The 21,621-nt window shown below is 47.2% G+C and overlaps 1 protein-coding gene across 1 annotated transcript in view; it reads left to right on the top strand.

Annotated features, from left to right (window-relative positions):
• LOC140722781 (NACHT, LRR and PYD domains-containing protein 3-like) overlaps window positions 1–473 on the top strand; it is a 41,554-nt gene extending 41,081 nt beyond the window's left edge. Inside the window, exon 12 of the mRNA XM_073037451.1 lies at window positions 160–473. Coding sequence (XP_072893552.1) covers window positions 160–247 — 88 coding nt within the window. The 3' untranslated portion in view covers window positions 248–473. The remainder of the gene's footprint in view (window positions 1–159) is intronic.
• Window positions 474–21,621: the final 21,148 nt, after the last annotated feature.

Genomic DNA, 21,621 nt, shown 5'->3' with positions numbered 1-21,621 from the left:
AGTTTGTGTCAATGTTCAATGTGATGAAATATCAGCGGATCCGCGGGTTTTCTGGTGATATTTGTCTGTGAGTGTTGTTGAAACATTAACCCCAGTCCCCTGTTACTGACACTGTTGTGTAATCTGTTTATTTCATCTTTATTCTCCCATCTGTTTCAGGCTGCAATGGAATCGGTTCAGTGAGACCGGGGAGAAGGAACTGAGATCTCTGCAGGAACCCAGACCAGGACTGAGAGTGGAGTTGTGAACATCTGAATGTGTGAACATCCCTGCTCGCTGAATGAGGACATGTTGGCCGATTTCCTGCAATACACGTTTAATTTCTAACTGTTCTAACAGATCCTGGCTTCAGCCGAGCGCTCTGTGATCTCAGAGGCGGTGCCGCAGTGACATGATTCCGCGTCCTGTCCAGTTCACACATTCCTTAATTTACATTTGTCATGATGAAATCAATAAACCGCTGTAACTTCCTGCATTGGTGTCGGACCTGAGTCTCATTAGAGGAGAAACAGTGACCTGGTGTTACTGCTGCTCCCCACACTCGGTGAACTGCAATAATGGCTCAGAGCTCCTCACACTGGTACAGCAGCGTCTCAGAGACTAGGTGCCCACAGACAGTTAACATCTACTGTAATGTCAGACGTGATTTCACTGAGGTCCCAAGTACGAATGGGATGCGGGATGGAATACCGGCATTCAGCACAGGGTGAAGCTCCAACCACATCGTCCCATCACACACTCCCGGGGTCAGACACAGGGTGAAGCTCCAACCACATCGTCCCATCACACACTCCCGGGGTCAGACACAGAGTGAAGCTCCCTCTACACTGTCCCATCACACACCCCGGTGACAGACACAAAGTGAATCTCCCTCTACACTGTCCCATCACACACTCCCGGGGTCAGACACAGGGTGAAGATCCCTCAACATAATCTCATCACACACTCCCGGGGTCAGACTCAGAGTGAAGCTGCTTCCACACCATCCATCACACACTCCTGGGGACAGACACAGAGTGAAGTTACTTCAACACTGTCCCATCACACACTCCCGGGGTCAGACACAGAGTGAAGCTCCCTCTACACTGTCCCATCACACACCCCGGTGACAGACACAGAGTGAAGTTACTTCAACACTGTCCCATCACACACTCCCGGGGTCAGACACGGGGAGAAAACACGTCTCTGCAGTGTGAGATATACCAAAAGAGTTCTCGAGTTGAAACTGATTACAAAGGAGACTCTTACTGTGTTCACCTTGGAACTGTAGCACAGGGAACCACACACACACACAGGGAACCACACAGACACAGACAGAGGGAACCACACACACACACACACACACACACACACACACACACACACACACACAGACACACACACACACACAGGGAACCACACACACACAATGAAGTGTTACAGCTGCGCCTCAGTTCCAGGCTGAGATTGTCTAGTCCCCATGATCTCTTCACTCCCCATCCCCATCCAGGCTGACCACCGCTTCGTCGCACCCGAGATACGCCCACTCTCCTGACCCCAACCTCCCTGAGCACTCTCCTGGCTTTGCAGACAAAATCGACAAAAGAGATTGGAAGCTCATATACGGTATACTATCAGACCTGCGTCCTCAACGGTCGGAAACAGCAGAGGGTCAGACACAGAGTGTATGCCCCTCTACAGGGCCCCATCACACTCTCCACGGATCAGATACAGAGTGAAGATCCCTCTGCAATGTCGCATCACACAGTCTCTGGGTCAGACGCAGAGTGAAGCTCCCGCCGCATCGTACCATCACACAATCTCTGTGTCAGACAGAGAGTGTGGTTTACTCCACATCATCCCATCAGAACCCTCCAGGGTCAGACACTGAGTGAAGCTCCTTTTATATCGTCCCATTACATACACCTGGGGGTCAGAAACACAGTAAATCTCCCTCTCCACCGTCCCATCACACACTCCCGGGTTCTGAGACAGTGAAGTTCTCTCCGCACCATCCCATCGCACACTACCGGTGTCAGACACAGAGTGAACCTACCTACACCTCGTCCCATTACACACTCACAGGGTCAGACATTGAGAGAATCTCTGTCCACACCATGAAATCACCCACTACCGGGGTCAGACACCAAGAGAATTCCCTCCACACTGTATAATAACACAATCGCAGGTCAGACATTGAGAAAATCTCCCTCCAGACTGTCCCATCGCACAATTCCTGTGTCAGACACAGAGTGAATCTCCCTCCACACCGTCCCATCACACACTCCTGGGGTCGGACACAGAGTGAATCTCCCTCCACATCATCCCAACACACACTCCCAGGGTCAGACACAGCGTGGAGCTGTTCTGAATGAGCTGGGAGAAATCGAGGAAAATCTGCTGTATTAAGTTCGTGAGAAACTTTGGAGTTGGTTCGAATTGTCTCTTGGACATGTGTGTGAGCGGCTGTTTTAGTGTGGAAGCTTCGTTTGGAGTTTTTCTGCCAGTTTGGACTGGGTTCGTTGACGGCTGCTAAATGCCTGGCTCCCAGCTGCAGCTGCTGGCAATTCGCCAGGAGACCGGTTTGCTCCAAACACCGGAGACAAACGCCATTGTTCTCCCATTAACATCGGGACAACGTCCCTCCTCTTTTATCGTCGTGATTCTCGTTCGGTGTAGGAGCCGGAGCATCTGTTGAGAAGTCTCGACGTCTCACGGCCTGGAAGGTTTGCAGGACCGACGGAGCCTTTCCTGGCGTTGGAATTTCTGGCGCCGAGCCAACAAGGTACTGTCAAGTACAAACTTTTCCGGCCAGTTACTCAACTCGTTCCAGGACTTATAACCGGCACATCCGTCTATCTCTAGATTTGGACATATACATGCCGGGCCGTTCTCCACGGAGTTCCAGGCCTTCGGGGAGTTAGACAAAGGCGGCTGCATCTCCAGCCTCGGACAACGCCCTGTTTTGGTCGGTGAAAGGAGAACGCGGGTGCAGTGTATTTTGAATCTTAGAACCACTCTGCAAAAAATATGTGGTGACTATGGAGGACTTGTTTGGGAAAGGTGGTATTTTGGCCACAGAGAATGAGTTCGGGTAGGCAGTGTTTTATCTAGAGCATATATGTCAAACTCAAGGCCCGCAGGCCAAATCCGGCCCGCGGTGGAATTATCTTTGGCCCGCGAGATAATATCTAATTACTATTAAAGCTGGCCCCAGTAATCGAAGCGCCTATGGCGTATGATATGGCTAATGCTGAGTTTTTTCAGGTACCAGGTTTTCAGGGTTTTTAGTGTTTATTCGGCAGTCTTCTTCATAAGAAACGGAATTTGTAAAGTGAAACACTTTGTAGTTATAGCAGAGACTGAGACACATGAGAGCAGGCTGAAAAAACGGAGGCAACGAAAGCTGCGTTCGCACGCGTCCGACTGATCCGGCCCGCATGAAGCTGCATTTTGCTCAATCCGGCCCGTGACCTGAAATGAGTTTGACACCCCTGATTCTAGAGAATGATGAGTTAGTACACCGGGATCTTAGTTGGGGGGATCACGGTGGAAAACATCCTTTTAAAGATGGAGCTGGTGACATTTCCACGCAGCGAATTGTCTTCGGACACGTTGAGCCTTTCATCCCCAACGAGGTCCTGCTTCCTGGGACAAGTAAGGTCAGAGATAACTGACATCAGACACAAATTTAAAAGACACACCCTCCGTAACGTAATCTCTTTCCGGCATCAGGTGTTCATGCAGCTGGAAATGGAGGACGACGTTGAGGGCCGGTTTACTGTCCGGGTTATTGAGGGGGTAGACTATCAGGTGTATTGGAACTTTCAGCACCCACGGTGCCAAGCGTGCGGGGAGGTGGGGCACTTTCGGAGGGACTGTCCTAGTACCCGAAACCCTAGGGTGTCCACTTCGGGCACCAATGCCCCAGCTACCTCTGCCCCGATCCTATTCCTGTGCCTGCACCTGAGCCGACTCCTGCTTCCTGCTCCTATTCCTACGTCTGTTTCAGTCCCTGCTCCTGCCCCGTGGTTCAGGCGGGTGATCCTGAGGCTACGTACAGGGAGGTTCAGGCGAGGGACGGGGAGGAGCTTGTGCTGAGAAAGAAAGCAAAGAAGAAATCCAAACACATGAAGAAGTCGGCCCCCGAGACAGCAGAGCTCCCGCCTATTTGCCCTGAAGTGGAGCGGGAGGCTCGGGGAAGTGCGCAGTTGGAAGCGGAGAGTACCGCCCCATTGGTGAATCCTGTACCTGTGTGCGCCTCCCGCTTGAAGTGAAGGGTATCTTCCCCCAAGAGGGTAGGGAATGTAGATGCGGGGGATTCCCAGGAAAGGGTGGGAATCCGGGTAGAGGTTGGGTCTAACCCTGAATCCCCAGATGTAGCCACCAGTCCTGTGGTAGGTGGTGCGGTTGTGCAGGAAGCTAGTGCTAGGCCTGTTTGCACAACTAAAACAGACCTGGAGCCCTCCACCCAGGACTAAGCAGAATGCGCCTCCCTGGAGGCAAGTGTATTAAACAGTATGAGCGGAGAGGAGACCAAGCTCTCTCACTGTCAGCATCAGGCTGCCGGTGAATCCCTTGGATCAGAGGTGCTGGGGTCCCCTTCATACTTCTCTCCTGGGGAGGATGATATAACCTGCATGCCGACCCCATCAACTAATGGCCTGCAGGGAGTCCCTGGGGATTTTCCCTCCATCGTCGTAACTGTGGATAAGACTGATGCGACGGTGGAGCGGGAAGGTATGAGGGAGGTGCCCGCTGCGCAGTGTGGGTCACAAGTGCAGCCGTCTATTAGAACACATGAGGAGGAAGATGGGGGAACTATCTGCAGTGAGGGGTTGGAGGGAGACTCTTTTGATAGCGAGATAATAGAAATCCTCACCCCTCCTGAGAAATCCCCATTGATATATGTGGAGGAGATAAGAGAATTCATTCTCACCTCTGAGGGTGCAAAGCATCGGCCTAAACTAACCTCGCTTCGCTGTCCTAGCATGCCGAGGCTGGTGAAGTCCCTGTGAGTCATCGTCGGACGGAAGGGGAAGGGGAAGAGGAATGCTGTGTCGGGGAATGACAGACGACAGCCGAAATCCTCCCTGGATGACCTGGTGAGGGACATCAGAGTGGAAAGCAGCCTCGCTCCTTCGGGAGATGGTGGGTCACAGGGTAGTGATGGTAGCAGTCGGTCCCGGAAAGCGAAGAATATTCTTGGTTTTCTTCGGGATAGCGCGGCTGAGGGTGACACCGCTCTCAGTGGGAAGGGTACTGGTGCTGAGGCCTAGTCTACTCCCGACATGACACTCACTGTAGCTAGGCTAAATTTTAATGGTAGCTGGGGTTCTCTCCGAAGATAAAACACTCTGGCAGTGTTCAGGGATGGGAAATATGTTGTGAATTTCCTGTAGGGAACACATACCACCCCGGGAGACGAGTCTGCTTGGCTCCTGGAGTGACAGAGAGCGGTCTACATGAGCCTCCGCAGCTTTTGCGCAATCGAGACAGCCCTGAAGCCCTCCACCCAGGACTTAGTAGTAAGCGATTCCCTGGGGGCAAGTGTATTAAACAGTAAGAGCAGAGAGGAGACCAAGCTCTCTCACTCTCATAATCGGGCTGCCGGTGGATCCCTAGGACCTGAGCTGCTGAGATCCACCTCATACCTGCCTCCTGGGGAGGGTGATATACTCTGCATGCCGACCCCATCAAATAACGACTAGCAAGGAGACCCTGGGGATGATCCCTCCATTGTCGTAACTGTGGATAAGACTGATACGCCGGTGGAGCGGGAAGGTATGAGTGAGGTACCCGCTGTGCAGTGTGGGTTACAAGTGCAGCCGTCTATTCGAACACACGGGGATGAAGACGGCGGAATCTATTTGTAGTGAGGCGGCGGAGTGAGACAATGGACATCCTCACCCCTCCAGAGAAATCCCCATTGATACCTGTGGAGGAAATGGGAGAGTTCATTCTCACCTCTGAGGGTGCAAAGCATCGGCCTAAACTAGCCTCGCTTCGCTGGCCTAGCGTGCCGAGGCTGGTGAAGTCCCTGCGGGTCATCCTCAGACGGAAGGGGAAGGGGAAGAGGAATGCTGTGTCGGGGAATGACAGGCGGCAGCTGAAATCCTTCCTGGATGACCTGGTGAGGGACATCAGGGTGGAAAGCAGCCTTGCTCCTTCGGGAGACGGTGGGTCACAGGGTGACGCTGGCACCGCTCGGGCTGGAAAGCAAACAGCATTCTTGCTTTTTTTTTCCGGGATAGTGTGGTTGAGGGCGCCTCCGCTCTCACTGGGAAGGGTACTGGTGCTGAGGCCTAGTGTACTCCCGACATGAAGCTCACTGTAGCTGGTCTAAATTTTAATGGTAGCAATGGTTCTCTCCGCAGAGAAAACAATCTCGCAGTCTTCAGCGATGGGAGATATGTGGTGGATGACCTGTAGGGAACCCATAACACCCCGGGGGTCGAGTCCGCTTGGCTCCTGGAGTGGCAGGGAGGAGTATACATGAGCCTCCTCAGCTCCAGCTCTAGCGGGGTGGCGATCCTGTTGGCCTCGACCTTCCAGCCGGAAATGGTAAAAGCTCAGGATGTCGAGCCCGGCCGCCTGCTCCATCTGGCTGTGCGCCTGGATGGTGAACCTCTGCATTTCATCAACGTGTATGCCCTGAGGGGCGGGGTGATGCAGACGCGCCTGTTCCCTATTCCGTCAGCTGTCCACTCTACTGAGCTCCATGGATCCTGGGGGTGGGGACTTCAAATGTACCTTCGAGGTGGGGAACCTCTGCAGTCTCCAGCGCGACACAGCGTCGGCAAAGAAGCTGAAGGAGTTAATCGGCCCCTTTGACTTGGTGGACGCCTGGCGGGATTTACATCCTGACTCTGGAGCCTTCTCGAGAAGGTCTAGAGGTGGAGATTCCCGAATAGACCGCCTCTGTGTCTCTCAAGCGTACAGCTTCCCCGCGACGGCAAACTGCATGCGGCAATGTCGTCTTCGAACCATCACCTTGTGTGGATGGAATTTCCCCTCTGCACTCTGAGGCGTCGCGGTATCAGCGCCGGACTCCGGAGCGAAGGGTCCCGAGTTCAAAGCCAGCCGGCTCCCTTGCACGCTTTCCATCCGTGCTCGGTTGAGCGTCGAGCTGGCAACTCGACCTCGTAAAAATAAAACTGGAGAATGCCACAGAAACGCCATGAGCAATCTCCGGAAAGATCGGAGCAAAAAGCTTGTCATGACGGCGCCCGATGACTCCACCAGGAGTTAAGGACCTTCTTCTTCTTCTTCTTCTTCTTCTTCTTCTTCTTCTTCTTCTTCTTCTTCTTCTTCTTCTTCTTCTTCTTCTTCTTCTTCTTCTTCTTCTTCTTCTTCTTCTTCTTCTTCTTCTTCTTCTTCTTCTTCTTCTTCTTCTTCTTCTTCTTCTTCTTCTTCTTCTTCTTCTTCTTCTTCTTCTTCTTCTTCTTCTTCTTCTTCTTCTTCTTCTTCTTCTTCTTCTTCTTCTTCTTCTTCTTCTTCTTCTTCTTCTCTGAGCTGGGATCCAGGCACTGGCGCTGTAAGAACCAGCTGCTGGAGGAAAGCTGACTCCGAGCGTTCTTGGTCGCCTGGAGGGAAAGACAGGGATGATTGTTCTTATGTCTGAGACTGAGCGGTTTGAGAGAACATTGCTTGACCTAGTGCATCGGAGGGGTCGTGACAAACACGTGACAGCACTGCCCACTACCCGGTCGGAAGGCACGTCACCTGCCAGTGAAGGTTTGACCCCTCCTCGCCCATCAATGCGCTGTTACGAACTCGCAGGTTTCGTTTACTGTGGACTGTCACTTTAACAGAGCGCTTCAGTGAGGCAGGACGATGATGTTGTTCACTGACCGACTCGCAGCTTGTTTACCTTTAAAACAAGGACACAGACAGTCACCATCAGGAGTCGGAAGAGGAGAGAGAGGAGCGAACCTGGAAAAGGCAGCAGTTCCAGCTTGTCAAAGCTGGGGATTTGGAACTCTGCTATACCCACAAGGGTGGGGTGATCATCGATCCGGTGCACATCGGATGTGTGGCTGTCACTCCGTATAATCCAAAGGAGTGGATCTGGGAATGTCCTGTGGGACCACTCGAAGTTACCCCTTGCCTGGGTGTGTGATGTGGTAACCCCTTGAAGACGGCATCCCTGTGACAGATCACTCTGGTGGTAATTCGTGTGTGGATTTGGAACGGCTCGACGGAGGATCTTCCACCACTGATATTTATTAATTACCACCGTGGAACCCGTGAAATTCCCCGTAATTGCTTTTTCTCTCTACGTTTTACCTCTCGTTATCATCGCTGTGTGTATGTTATGCTGTGCTTGCCAAACCATTCAGAGCACGTCTGCCTTTCTTTAGCTCTGTATAGACACATACAAATAGTTAAGTGTAAGACTTCCATTAAGATATATTACTTTCCTTCTCACTCTGTTACATGTAATGCTTGGCGAGTGGCGTGGATCCGAGGGGTAGACTGTATTGGAGGGGGTCGTGACTGTCACGTGACAACACTACCCACTACCTGGTCGGAAGGCACGCCACCTGCCAAATACACACCTCATCACTGGCCCCTTTAATTAGCCCTGGATTTGGCCTCGAGCAATTGGCCTTTGTAATCGGATTAACTCTGCTGGCACGGAGCCTTTGCCCCTCTGTAGATTACCTGGGCTGGACCCTCCATCCCTGTGCACTATAAAGGGTGCCACGTGTGCTTTCCCTTTGCCATCTTCAAGGGACCACACTGCTTCACTCCAGGCTGAGAACCGTGGAACGGCGCTGGAGGAATTGTTAGTGGGCTGTGCATTGAATAGGCTGGAAGCGTTGATTACTGTCCTTAATACCCTGCACAGGGTCAAGGGCTGGCGGATATCGTATAGAATTTTCCCTTGTGTGTTTGCGTGTGTGTGCGGGTGTGCGCGCGTGTATTTTGTTCCCAGGCGATTTCCCCACGTTCGTTAGTAATTGTCCGTGTGTGTTTTATTGCCGAACCGACTTTCGCCACGACTGCTGTAAATTGTGCGCATGTGCCTGTTGCTTCTGTTGCCGTTTTCCCACGTTTGCCTTTTGTAAATAAAATTATTTTCTGTCCAAAGTCCTTGCTTCTGAGACATATCGAATCTGTTTCCCCACTTACAACACTTGCTCAGCCAATTTACATTTTTCTACGTTCATGCGATATGGGTGTTGTTTCATCGGTTTGGCTTGACCAATATCTACGTCATGTACTGCAACCGCGGTTTGCTTGGGAACATCGGGAAATAAATCCTTAAACTTCAGAATTAATTCCGTCACCTGTTGTTGTTGCTTTGGCTGCAGATGAGACAACTTGTTAGCAATGTTTTCTGGAACAACCGACTTCATTAGTCTAACTGGGACCATGTTTGGCTTGTGAAAAGTCTCAGACGAGTCAATTGTTTCATTCTCAGGGTTACCAGATTCATATGTTTTGACAACTACACTCACAGACGGTGCCTGCTTGTCAAAATAAGGCTTTATCATATTTATGTGTACCACCTGTGTTAGTTTACGTCAGTCGGGCGCTTTAATAACATAATTCACATCATTAATTTGAGAGACTATTTCATGTGGTCTATTGAACTTCGCCTGAAGTGGATTCATCAATATTGGAGATAAGGCAAGCACCTTATCTCCCACCTGGTATTTTCTTTCTCAAGCCCGCTTATCAAACCGACACTTCATTTTGTTTTGAGAAATCTTTAGGTTTTGTCTCGCTAGACTACAGGCTTGGTGTAGTTTATTTCTGAACTTCAAAACATAGTCTAACAAGTTAACATGTACATCCCACTGTTCCTTTAACAAAGTCAAAGGTCCCCTCACTCTCTGACCAAATACAACTTCAAATGGACTAAAGCCCAGTGATCTCTGTACCGACTCTCTTACAGCAAACAAAAGCAAATGTATACCTTCATCCCAGTCTTTTCCATTTTCAACATTTTAATGTCATAATCATTGTTTTGAGGGTAGAATGCTATCGATGCAATGCTCCTCAGACAGGATGAAGAGATCAATACTCCCCAATGCCATTCGGCTTTACAATTCAACCGCCAGGAGTAAGATATGTTAAAGTGCCAGGGTTAGGACTCAATGTATTTAAGTAAACTACTTAAGAACTTTTTAAAAGCTATTATTAATGCTTTCTGAGAGAGTGATTTAGATGCATATCATATTTTTACTGAGTTAAGTATTGTATGTAATTAGTTTTGCTACAACAAGTGTATGGGACATTGGAAAAAAATGTTGAATTTCCCCATGGTGATGAATAAAGTATCTATCTATCTATCTATCTATCTAGCATGAAATTTTTCTAAAGCCCCTTGTGATTCTGGATGGTATGCAGACGATGTAATTTGTTCAGCTCCCAGTTCATAAACTACCTGCTGGAATAATCCAGATGTAAATTCACGTCCTTGATCAGACTGGATTTCTTTAGGCAAACCAGAAAATGTAGAAAACTTGGTAAGAGCCTTCGCCACAGTTTTAGCTTTAATATTTCTGAGAGTTATTGCCTCTGGGAATCTGGATGCAGTACACATAATAGTTAGCAAATACTGATGGCCAGCTTTAGTCTTTGGCAATGGGTCAACACAATCCACCATAAATTTTGAAAAGGGTTCACCGAATGCAGGTATAGACCACAGTGGGGCACTGGGGTGACCTGAGTAGGTTTACCCACAACTTGACAAGTGTGACAGGTTCTGCAAAAGCTCACAACATCTTTCCTCAGATTAGGCCAGTAGAATTATTTCGTAATCCTGTTTACCGTTTTATTCACTCCAAAATGGCCACCTAAGAGCATACTGTGGGCCAAAGTTAAAATTTCAGTCCTATAAACTTAAGGAACTACAACTTGGTGAACAATTGCCCATTCCTCACTCGCTGGTATAGTAGGTGGCCTCCACTTCCGCATTAACACACCATCCTTGAGATAATACCCTGCTGGCACTTTCTTAATCTCATCATCTGAGAGAGCTGTTTCTTTTAAAGCTTCAATCTCAGGGTCTCGGTTCTGTTCTGCTATAAACTCCTTCCTAGACAGGGATAAACCTTTCTCATCAGACTTACGACCTGAATCCTGTTGAAACAATGAAAGCAGAAAAGTCCCTGACAAGTCATCATAACCTGAATCCCGATTTTGGCTATCAGGGGTATCAGAATCAAGGTGTACAGACCAACCCTGACTGTAAAGTTACCTTGTGCAATGGCACAGAAAGCATGCCATGCCCAATGCCTTTAATAAGATTTACCTCACCAGTGTTAGTCTCATTACCAAACTTTAGAACACTGTCTAATATAAGTGACTGAGAAGCCACAGTATCTCGAAGAATTTTCACTGGAACTGGGGTTCACCCTTCCTTTACTAATAAAAATCCATCTGACATAAAATGATCCAATCCCTTCTTAACTCGGTCAGACCTCTCAGACCTTAACTGAGCTTCAATAGAATTTTCAAGACCCTGTGGGTTTACAGGTGCTTCAACATACAGAACACAGGCATTTGGGACTGCCTCCTTTTCCTTTTTCTTCTTCAGGACAGAACAATTAGCCATCACATGACCAGCTTTCTTACAATAGTAACAAGTAAGACCAGAATATTTCTCCTTCAACTGTTTCCCTTCATCCTTACTCTTGTCACTAGTCCCAGCTTTAATTTCTGGTTTACCCTGGTGATCCCTGCTACTCTTTTGGAAGCTCTTATTCGGGATAAACTTAACCTTATCAGTTAGAGCAAACTCATCTGCTAATCTAGCAGACTCCTGCAAAGTGGCAGCATCCTTTTCATCTAAATATGTCTTTATGTAATCAGGGATGCACCTTTAGAATTCTTCAATTAAAACCAATTCTTTCAAGCTGTTAAAATCATCATTCACATTTTTATATGTGTACCAGCGGTCAAAACACACAAACTTCTCATAAGCAAATTCCACAAAAGTCTGGTTCACAGATTTCCTCAAATTTCTGAACTTTTGCCTGTATGATTCTGGGACCAAATCGTAAGCTTTGAGCACAGCCTGTTTCACTATGACATAATCATCTGCTTAATAAACTGACAAAACAGAATAGGCTTGCTGAGCCTTCCCCTTAATTACACTTTGTAAAAGAATAGGCCAAACCTCTTCTGGCCACTTTAAACTCTGAGCAACCTTCTCAAAATGCTGAAAGTATTTATCAATCTCTGCCTTGTCAAATGGAAGGACCAAATTAACTTCCCAACTGCCCTCAAATTTATCACCAGAGACTAACGCTAGACCCCTTTGCTGCAACCTCTTTATCTTTTCCAGCTCAAACAGCCTCTGTCTTTCTGTTTCCTCCCTCTATTTTTCTGCCTCTTCTCTCTGTTTTTCTGCCTCTCTGGCCTCAAACTGCCTCTGCCTTTCCGCAGCCTCCAGCTTTAATTTTTCTCACTTGTACTGGAGCTCAAGCTCACTAGGTTTACTTTCAGGAAACACCTCCAACTCCTCCACTTTAAACACACCCTCAGATACATAATGTTCAGCTATTATCCTCTGCCTCTGTGCCCTCCTCATTGTCAATTTCACCTTAGCAAGTTTTAAACTTCTAGCAAAGCTCAACAACTCAATCCTTCTGGCATCCTCTAATGCCTCAGAGGTTGGTGCTTACAGACATCTATCAGCATCCATTGCTGCTGATTTTCCACACACAAAGAAATGAAAAGGGATGAAATTGATAATTAATGAATACGCCCCCAAATCTGTTCATATACTGGATGCAGGCCCCAATTTTGTTACGAATCGTAACGTTTTAGAAATGAACCAGCAGCAACAGACTATAACTGGAGTCTGTTTTTGATGCTAAAACTATCTTTATTAGAATCTACTTGTAATATAGTAACTTAAGCAAGATAAACAAAAGCTAACAGTGTTATGTGTATATGTGTGTTTAAATAAAACTCCCAGACTATTGAGCTCGGGGGAAACAAGGCTTGGAGTCTTGGGATGGTAAAGTATGAAAGTTCAGTTCATCCATGGAATAGGTGATGAGAGAGATATTTGTAATCCAAGGAAAATGTTGAGAGAAGGCAATTATGTCGAATTCCACAGGTTCCATGGTAGTAAAACGAGAGAACAGTCTCTGTAGATTTTATTTGTCGTCGTTCCAAACCCACATACGATTTATCACCGAAAGTGACTTGTCACAAGGTGTATCGTCTTCAAGTGAATTACCACACCACACCCAGGCAAGGGTTAACACATCAGTGGTCTTCACAGGACACCCCAAATCAGATCCACTCCTATGGATCAAACGAGGTGACAACTACACATTCAATGTACGGTGAATCGATAATTAACCCACCCTTGTGGGCATAGGAAATTTCCAAACAGTGACGCTTGGCCACTAGTTCCCTAGTTTCAATCCTTCGATTTTGCCTCCTTCGTCTCCATCTGTCTCTGAGAGTCTGTGTCCTCAGTTAAATCTAAACAAGCTGCGAGCGATGTAAACAAGCTGCAAGTCAGACTGATTCACCTTCTTAATCTCTCTCGCTCTCTCTTAAAATGACAGTCCAAAGCAAACGCAACCCAGGGATTCATAACAACGGCCCGTCCCCACTGTGAACTGACTGGTGAGCAAGTAGTTGGGACGACTGAGTGAATCCCTTCCCACAGACTGAGCAAGTGAACGGCTTCTCCCCAGTGTGAACTTGCTGATGTCTCTGTAGGTTGGATGATCCAGTGAATCTCTTCCCACATTTTGAGCAGGCGAACGGCCTTTCCCCTGTGTGAACTCGCTGGTGTTTCAGTAGTTGGAATGACAGACTGAATCGTTTCCCACAGACTGAGCAAGTGAATGGCTTCTCCCCAGTGTGAATTCGCTGGTGTGCCTGTAGGGTGGAAGATTGAGTGAATCTCTTCCCACATTCTGAGCAGGTGAATGGCTTCTCCCCAGTGTGAACTCGCTGATGTCTCTGCAGGTGGGATGACTGAGTGAATCCCTTCCCACATTCTGAGCAGGTGAATGGCTTCTCCCCAGTGTGAACTCGCTGATGTACCAGTAGGCAGGATGAATCTGTGAATCCCTTCCCACATTCTGAGCAGGTGAACAACTTCTCCCCAGTGTGAACTCGCTGATGTTTCTGCCGGGTGGATGAATCAGTGAATCCCTTCCCACAGACTGAGCAGGTGAATGGCTTCTCCCCAGTGTGAACTCGCTGATGTCTCTGCAGGTGGGATGACTGAGTGAATCCCTTCCCACATTCTGAGCAGGTGAACGGCCTCTCCCCTGTGTGAACTCGCTGATGACTCAGTAGGCTGGATGACTGAGTAAATCCCTTCCCGCATTCTGAGCAGGTGAAAGGCCTCTCCCCATTGTGAACTGGCTGATGATTCTGTAAGTTGCATAAGTGAGTGAAGCTCTTCCCACAGTCTGAGCAGGTGAACGGTTTCTCCCCAGTGTGAACTCGCTGGTGTCTCTGCAGGTGGGATGACTGACTGAATCCCTTCCCACATTCTGAGCAGGTGAACGGCCTCTCCCCAGTGTGAACTCGCTGATAATTCTGTAGGTTGGATAACTCAGTGAATCTCTTCCCACATTCTGAGCAGGTGAACGGCTTCTCCCCAGTGTGAACTCGCTGATGACTCAGCAGGTGGGATGATTTAATGAATCTCTTCCCACAGACTGAGCAAGTGAATGGCCGCTCCCTGGTTTGAACTCGCTGGTGAGCCATTAGGTCAGATGACTGAGTGAATCTTTTCCCAGAAATTCAGCAGATGACAAGCCTCTGCCTGGTGTGACCTGACTGGTGTGTCCACAGTGGGAAAACGGAATGAATCCTTTCTCACGCACAGAACAGGTGAATGGCCTTGCCCAGTGTGAACTTGCTGATGTACCTTCAGTTGAGATGACCGAGTGAATCCATTCCCACTGTCTGAGAAGGTGAACGGCCTTTCTCCTGTGTAAAATGACGGGTGTGCCAGTTGGTCAGTTAACCGAGTGAATCCATCCCCACTGTCTGAGCAGGAAGGATGGTCGATTGAATCCCTTGCTCCACTTCTTAAATACCTAGACAGAAACAGCAAAACTGGTGTGTCATGTTTGAGCTTCCTGGAGACAAATTCCTTCTCGTTTTTAACCTGTAAAAAGATTTGCAAAATCCATCAATGGGTTTAGGACAATATTTCAGTTGAAATTACTTGAGTTGCCAAGGTTTGATCTGGTATCACACTGTTACAGTGAGGTTCAACCCAAGCTGGACAGAGATATCATCTCCTGACTGGGCAGAGTGCTGGTATCTGGAATGACCATCAATTCTCTGATGCTCTTCCTGTCTCTATAAGAATGGGGCATTTTGGCCTTCTCCAATTTGAACCCTCACTCAGTTTGACTCTCTCCATTGGTATTATTCCCCCCTCCTGCTGAACTGCATGGGTGCCTGGCCCCACAGTAACAAAAACAGTCTCACATAAATAGTCTTTCTTGACGTGCAACTGGGATTTTCTTTTATGTATTATTAACTTAAAGTGCCACAGTTTTAACACCATATAAAAAATTCCTGCTGAGATGAATGGTTGGTCCGCACGTCGGTTAAAAGGATTTAGAGTGAATTTTTGTATTATTTCAGGTTCTTGTCACAGTCATAGAAAATTACAGCACAGAAACAGGCACTTTGGGCCATCTAGTTTATGCAGAACTATGTAAATTGCCCACTCCAAAACCCTTACCATCCAGGTACCTGCACGAACCTCTTAAATGTTGAAATTGTGTTTGCATGCACCACTTGTGCTGGCTGCTCATTCCACACCCGGATGACCGTCTGTGTGAAGAAGTTTCCCCTCATGTTCCCTTTAACGTTTCAACTTTCACCCTTAACCCATGGCCTCTGGTTGTAGTCCCACCCCCATCTCAGTGGAGAAAGCCAGCTTGCATTTAAACTATCTATGCCCCTCTATCACAATCAAATCTCCCCTCAATCTTCTACATTCCAAGGAATAAAGTCCTGATTTGTTCAATCTTTCCTTATAATCCAAGTCCTCCAGACATGGCAACATCCTTGTGAATTTTCTCTGAAATCTCTGAACTTCTTTTACATCTTTCCTGTAGGTAGGTGACCAAAACTGCACAGAATACTCCAAATAAGGCCTCACCAATGTCTTCTACAAGTCAACCATCTATTGTCAGTATATGGTTCATGCAGGCCAATGAACTAAAATCTTTCCTTCCATCTCTATCTAACTGTGATACCACTTTCAGTGAATTAAGGACTTGTATTCCCAGGTCCTTTTCTTCTACAACACTCCTCCGTGCCCGACCAGTCACTGTGAAAGACCTCACTTGGTAGCTCATACCAAAGTGCAACAACTCACACTGGTCTGCATTAAATTCCATTTTCCATTTCTCAAACCATTTTCCCACCTGATCCAGATCACACTGCAAGCCATGATAGTCTTCTTGCAGTCCGCTGAACCCCCAGTCTTGTTGTCATCCACAAATTTGCTGATCCAGTTAACCACACTATCATCCAGATTACTGATGTAGATGACAAACAACAACAGATCCAGCACTGATCCCTGTGGCAACCACTAGACAGAGGCTTCCAGTCAGAGAGGCAACCATCTGCTACCACACTCTGGCTTCTCCCAAAGACAGTGTCTCATCCAATTTACTGTCTCATCTTGAATGCTGAGTGACTGAACCTTCTTGACCAACCTCCCATATGAGACTTTGTCAAGTGCCTTGCTAAAGTCCATGTGGACAACATCCTCTGCCTTGCCTTCATCCACTTTCCTGATAACTTCCTCGAGAGACTCTCTAAGATTGGCTAAAGCCATGCTGTCTATCCTTTATCAGTCCACACCTATCCAAATACTTAGAGTATATACTTGGTTCCTGCACACACATTCCAATAACTTTCCCAGTACTGATGTCAAGCTCACAAACATATAATTTCCTAGTTCATTTTTACAGCCTTTCTTGAACAGCAGAACAACATTGTCTGTCCTCCAATCCTCCAGTACCTCACCTGTCACTAAGGATGATTTAAATATCTGTGCTTAGGCCCCGATAATTTCTGCACTTGTCTTCCGCAGGGTCCTAGTGAACAACTTGTCAGGCCCTGGGGATTGATCCACACTAATTTGCCTCAAGACAGCAAATCCCTCCACCTCTGTAATCTGTACAGGGTCCATGAAGTTGATGCAGCTTTGCCTCACTTCTGTAGACTCTGTGTTCAGCTCTTGATTAAATACGGATGGAAAAAAAATCTCCCCGTCTATGTTATCCCTTCTTATGGATTACCATTCTGATCTTCCAGAGAATTAAGTTTTTCCCATGCAATCATTTTGCTCTTAACATATCTGCAGTATCCCTGAGGATTCTCCTTCACCTTGTCTGCTGGGGCAACCTCATGCCTTCTTTTATTTCTTTCATAAGTGTTCACTTGAATTTCTTGTATTTCATAAGTACCCCCATTTGTTCCTATCTGCCTGTACCTGGTATGCACCTCCTTTTTATTGATCTGGGAGAGGAAAGCCAAAGGGGTGATGCTTTGAGGTGCATGCTGGGAGGTGGGGGTAAGGAGGATTAACCTAAAGTAGCAGGGGGAATGGGAGCCTGAATAACAGAACAGATAATAGAGAGGTTGTGGAGACAGATGTTCAGGCCTCAGACAAAGTCAGGAAAGAAAAAGTTGAGCATGGTGCAGTGAATATGCTGAGCCCTGTATATTTCAATGGAAGGAGCAGTGTAGGAAAGGTGGATGTGTTCAGGGCATGGATCAACACCTGGAATCAACACTAGGATCTGGCAACTGTGGACTGGGACAGGCTGTTTTATGGCAAAGGTGTGCTTGGTAAATGGGAGGCCTTCAAACCAAAATTTTGAAAGTACAGAGCGGGTATGTCAGAATAAAAGGTAAAGATAGAAACTGTAGGGAACCTTGGATTTCAAGAGATATTGAGACCCTGGTAAAGCACAAAATGGAAATGCATAACAGGGATAGGCAGTCAGTTTCTTACGGAGTATAAGAAATGCAAGAGAACTCATAAGAAATCAATCAGGATGGCTAAAGGATGGCATGAGGTCGCTGTCACAGAAAAGGTGAAGGATAATCCTCAGGGATTCTAGAGAGAGATTAAGAGCAAAAGGATTGCAAGGCACAAAGTTGGTCCTCTGGAAGACCGGAATGGCAATCCACGTGTGGAAACAAAGCAGATGGGGGAGATCTTAAATATTTTTCCATTCTCTATTTACTCAGGAGATGGACAAAGGGTCTATGGGAGTGTGGAAAAGCGGCATTAAAATTGTGGACCCGGTAGAGTTTAAAGAAGTTACTTCACTGTTCAAAATGGAACGTAGAAATCTACAGCATATTCCAGGCCATTCCGACTAAAATGTTGTGCCAATCATGTGACCTACTCTAGTAACTGCCCAGAATTTCCCCAGCACACACCCTCTATTTTTCTAAGCTACATGTACCTATCTAAGAGGCTGTTGAAAGACCCTGTTGTATCTACCTCAACAACCACAGCTGGCAGCACATTCCACGCACCCACCACTCTCTGTGTAAAAAACTTACCCCTGACATCCCCTCGGTATCTATTTCCAAGCACCTTAAAACTATGCCCCCTCATGTTAACCATTTCAACCCTGGGAAAAAACTGCTGGCCACCCACACGCTCAATACCCCTCATCATTTGACTCCTCTGCCAGGTAATTCCCCCCAACAGCTTCTAAAGTGGTCCACCTGTTGTTGTTGGGGATGGCCACTAGAGTACTCTGTGATGCCTATTTAACCTCATTCCGCTTCCTGACTCTCACCCAGTTTCCTGTATCCTGCCCCTTGGGAGTAACTCACGTCTCTTCATGTCATATCTATCACCCCCTCCAACTGCTGGATGATCTGGAATTCACCCATTTCAAGTTGCAGCTCATTGAAGTGCAGGGTTACAAGCTGCAGCTGGATGCACATCTTGTAGGTGTGGGCATCAGGGACACGGGAGGTCTCCCCATCTTCCCTCCAATACCCCTCTAATTTGTATAAATCTCCCCTCTGATTTGTAATAACTACTGTGCAGATAAATCTTGTACTGTGTATGTTTTTTACCCAGTGACAAGACGTGCACAGTGAATTTTATACAGAGAGGCATTCATTCTAACAGCTGGCAAATCACTGTCAATAGGAACTTTGATCTCCTCTGGGTTTGATCGAGTTCATCTGTACTCTCACACAACCTATGTAGCAGGCCTGGAACGGGTAATGGAGGATTTTCTCACCAAAGCTTTTGCACATTGTTCATATGTGGTTTGCTTGCTAAACTATGCTTTAAAAAGTCAGATTTCCAAATATCACTCCACTTCTTCCCACTTGCAAATTCTCCAGTAACTTTTGCATCACCAAAATGCAAACAGGCATCCCCAGTTTCTGTACTCTACATAAATATTACCCCTGACCCTCCCCCCCAACAATGACTGACGGTGGTGAACTCAGTGAATGAAATCCCAGTGAATATGAAGGGAAGGGCAGTTCTCTGTCTCACTGGAGTCTGGCACATTTGTGATCTGAAAGCTGCTTGTTGCCCAAGGCAAAGGTGTTTGATATTATTACGGACCCAGAGAGAATGGGACAAAACATGTTCTCACTGGTAGAAAAGTCCAGAGCAAGAGGAGGTAGAACAAGCAACACACACAAAATGCTGAAGGAACTCAGAAGGCCAGGCAGCATCTATGGAAAAGTGTACTAATGCTGAGTTCCTCCGGCATTTTGTGTGTTGCTTGGATTTCCAGCCGCTGCAGATTTTCTCTTGCTGCGGTTGGAGGCAGAACAAAGGTGATTTTCTCAACAGCTGATAGAAAGATTGTGTTCTCTTTTTCCGAATTCCTAATCCTTGCATTCAAATTGCTAGAGCTCAACTCTGTCTGTGAGATCTATCTGCTCCCATTCCGATTAGCCGGAAGCTCCCCGGGGCCCGCGTACGGATCGTGGGGCTGAGAGAGAGGAAAAAGACCTGCCTGTGCCGAGTTTGCAGGCTACAGTCTCCGGTTCTCACAGCAATTCTCACTCAATTAGAGTCGAAAAAGCCCTTACCTTTCCGTTCCTCCCGACATTTTGTATACTGTGCGCATGCGTAATTATCAGAGCCGGCAGCAATCCTGACACCTGCGCATTTGATCGGTGCTTCAAACGACAGCGAAATTTTAACCGCGGGCTTTATGGGTAATCATGGTGCCATTAAAAATTTCATTAAAAGGGGCTCGGCTTAAATGCTGCCCATTTCTTCCTCTCCACATTTGCTGCCTGATCTGCTGATTACCTGCAAAGTTTTGTAGAAATTAACCATTTTGTTTTTCAATTAACCAGTTTCCAAATGTTTCTCATCTTTCATTCATAGCCACATCCTGCTGGTCTTGTTCCTCTTCCTCCTCCTGCTCGTAACCTCCAGACCCCATCTCTTTCCAGAGCCCCAAAGCCCTGATTGGTGCTGGTAACTCTTTGGTTTCTGACTCTGCTCCACTGAAGATTCACTCGATAGTCTGCTGTCAGGCTTTAGAGGTGCATTGCAGCAACCCAGCTGTCTGAAGCACAGTCCTTTGAAATTGGTGAAAATGACACAAAATTTGAAAAGAGCAGGGAAATAGGAGTTTAACCACCTTAGTCCAGAGCCCTGGGGAAGGTCAAATACTCAGCGAGATCATCGTGTTAATTAGCCTGGGGAAAATCATGCAGGAAATTCATGCAGGTGTATAAGATGATGAGAGGCATTGATCGTGTGAAAAGTCAGAGGCTTTTTTCCCCCCAGGGCTGAGATGGCTAACACGTGGGGGGCATAGTTACGTACACAACGCTGGAAGAACTCAGCAAAAGGGGGGGGGGGCATAGTTAAGGTGCTTGGAATAGTTCAATGGAGGTGTCAGAGATATATTTTTTTATACAGATGGTGGTGGGTGTGTGGACTGCACTGCCAGCGACGGTGGTATAGACGGGTACAATTGAGTCTTTTAAGAGAATCTTAGAGAGGTACATGAAGCTTAGGAAAATAGAGGGTTCTGTCGTAGGGTAATTCTAGGCATTTTCTAGAGTTGGTTGCTGTGGGCTGAAGGGCCTGTAATTTGCTGCAGATTTCTCTGATTCTAAGAAATTCAAGGGAAATCTCTTCTCCCACGGAGTGGTGACAAGTTGCAACAGGGAGAGTGAGAGATAATTTTTAAAATACGGATATGGAACAGAAACCTGGGAAGAGAGCAGATAGACCGAGTGGCCTTTCTGGTGTACATTGCGAGTTTGGCAGTGACAGTAAGTACCTGCGACGTGGGATTTGATACAGAATTGATTTATCTTTCACAGATCCACAATATTAAACGCCAGTGGGGCGCTGTCTTCTCCCGCATCTCCAACTCCACATTCAAGGATCGGTGGCATTCAAACGCTGGGAAAGGCAACACGTACAACACACTGGAGGAACTCAGCAGGTCGGGCAGCATCCATGAGAACGTTGTGTAGAGGGGGTTTCTTATTAGTATAAGAGGGTTTCTTCTTTGTGAGGGTTTATTTTTCTTTTTTGTTACTGCGTATGTTAATCAAATGGCTTCTTAGTTGTGTTATAAAAGAGTGCTGGAAGCTTGTTTGAGTTAAATTAACTGATAACGGAAATTGTATTCATTTGTTAAC

The sequence above is a fragment of the Hemitrygon akajei genome, unplaced genomic scaffold (genome assembly GCF_048418815.1).
Source record: "Hemitrygon akajei unplaced genomic scaffold, sHemAka1.3 Scf000089, whole genome shotgun sequence".
Classification (NCBI taxonomy): domain Eukaryota; kingdom Metazoa; phylum Chordata; class Chondrichthyes; order Myliobatiformes; family Dasyatidae; genus Hemitrygon; species Hemitrygon akajei.
Note: the sequence above shows the minus strand (reverse complement) of the source record. Positions and strands in the feature narration are given on the sequence as shown.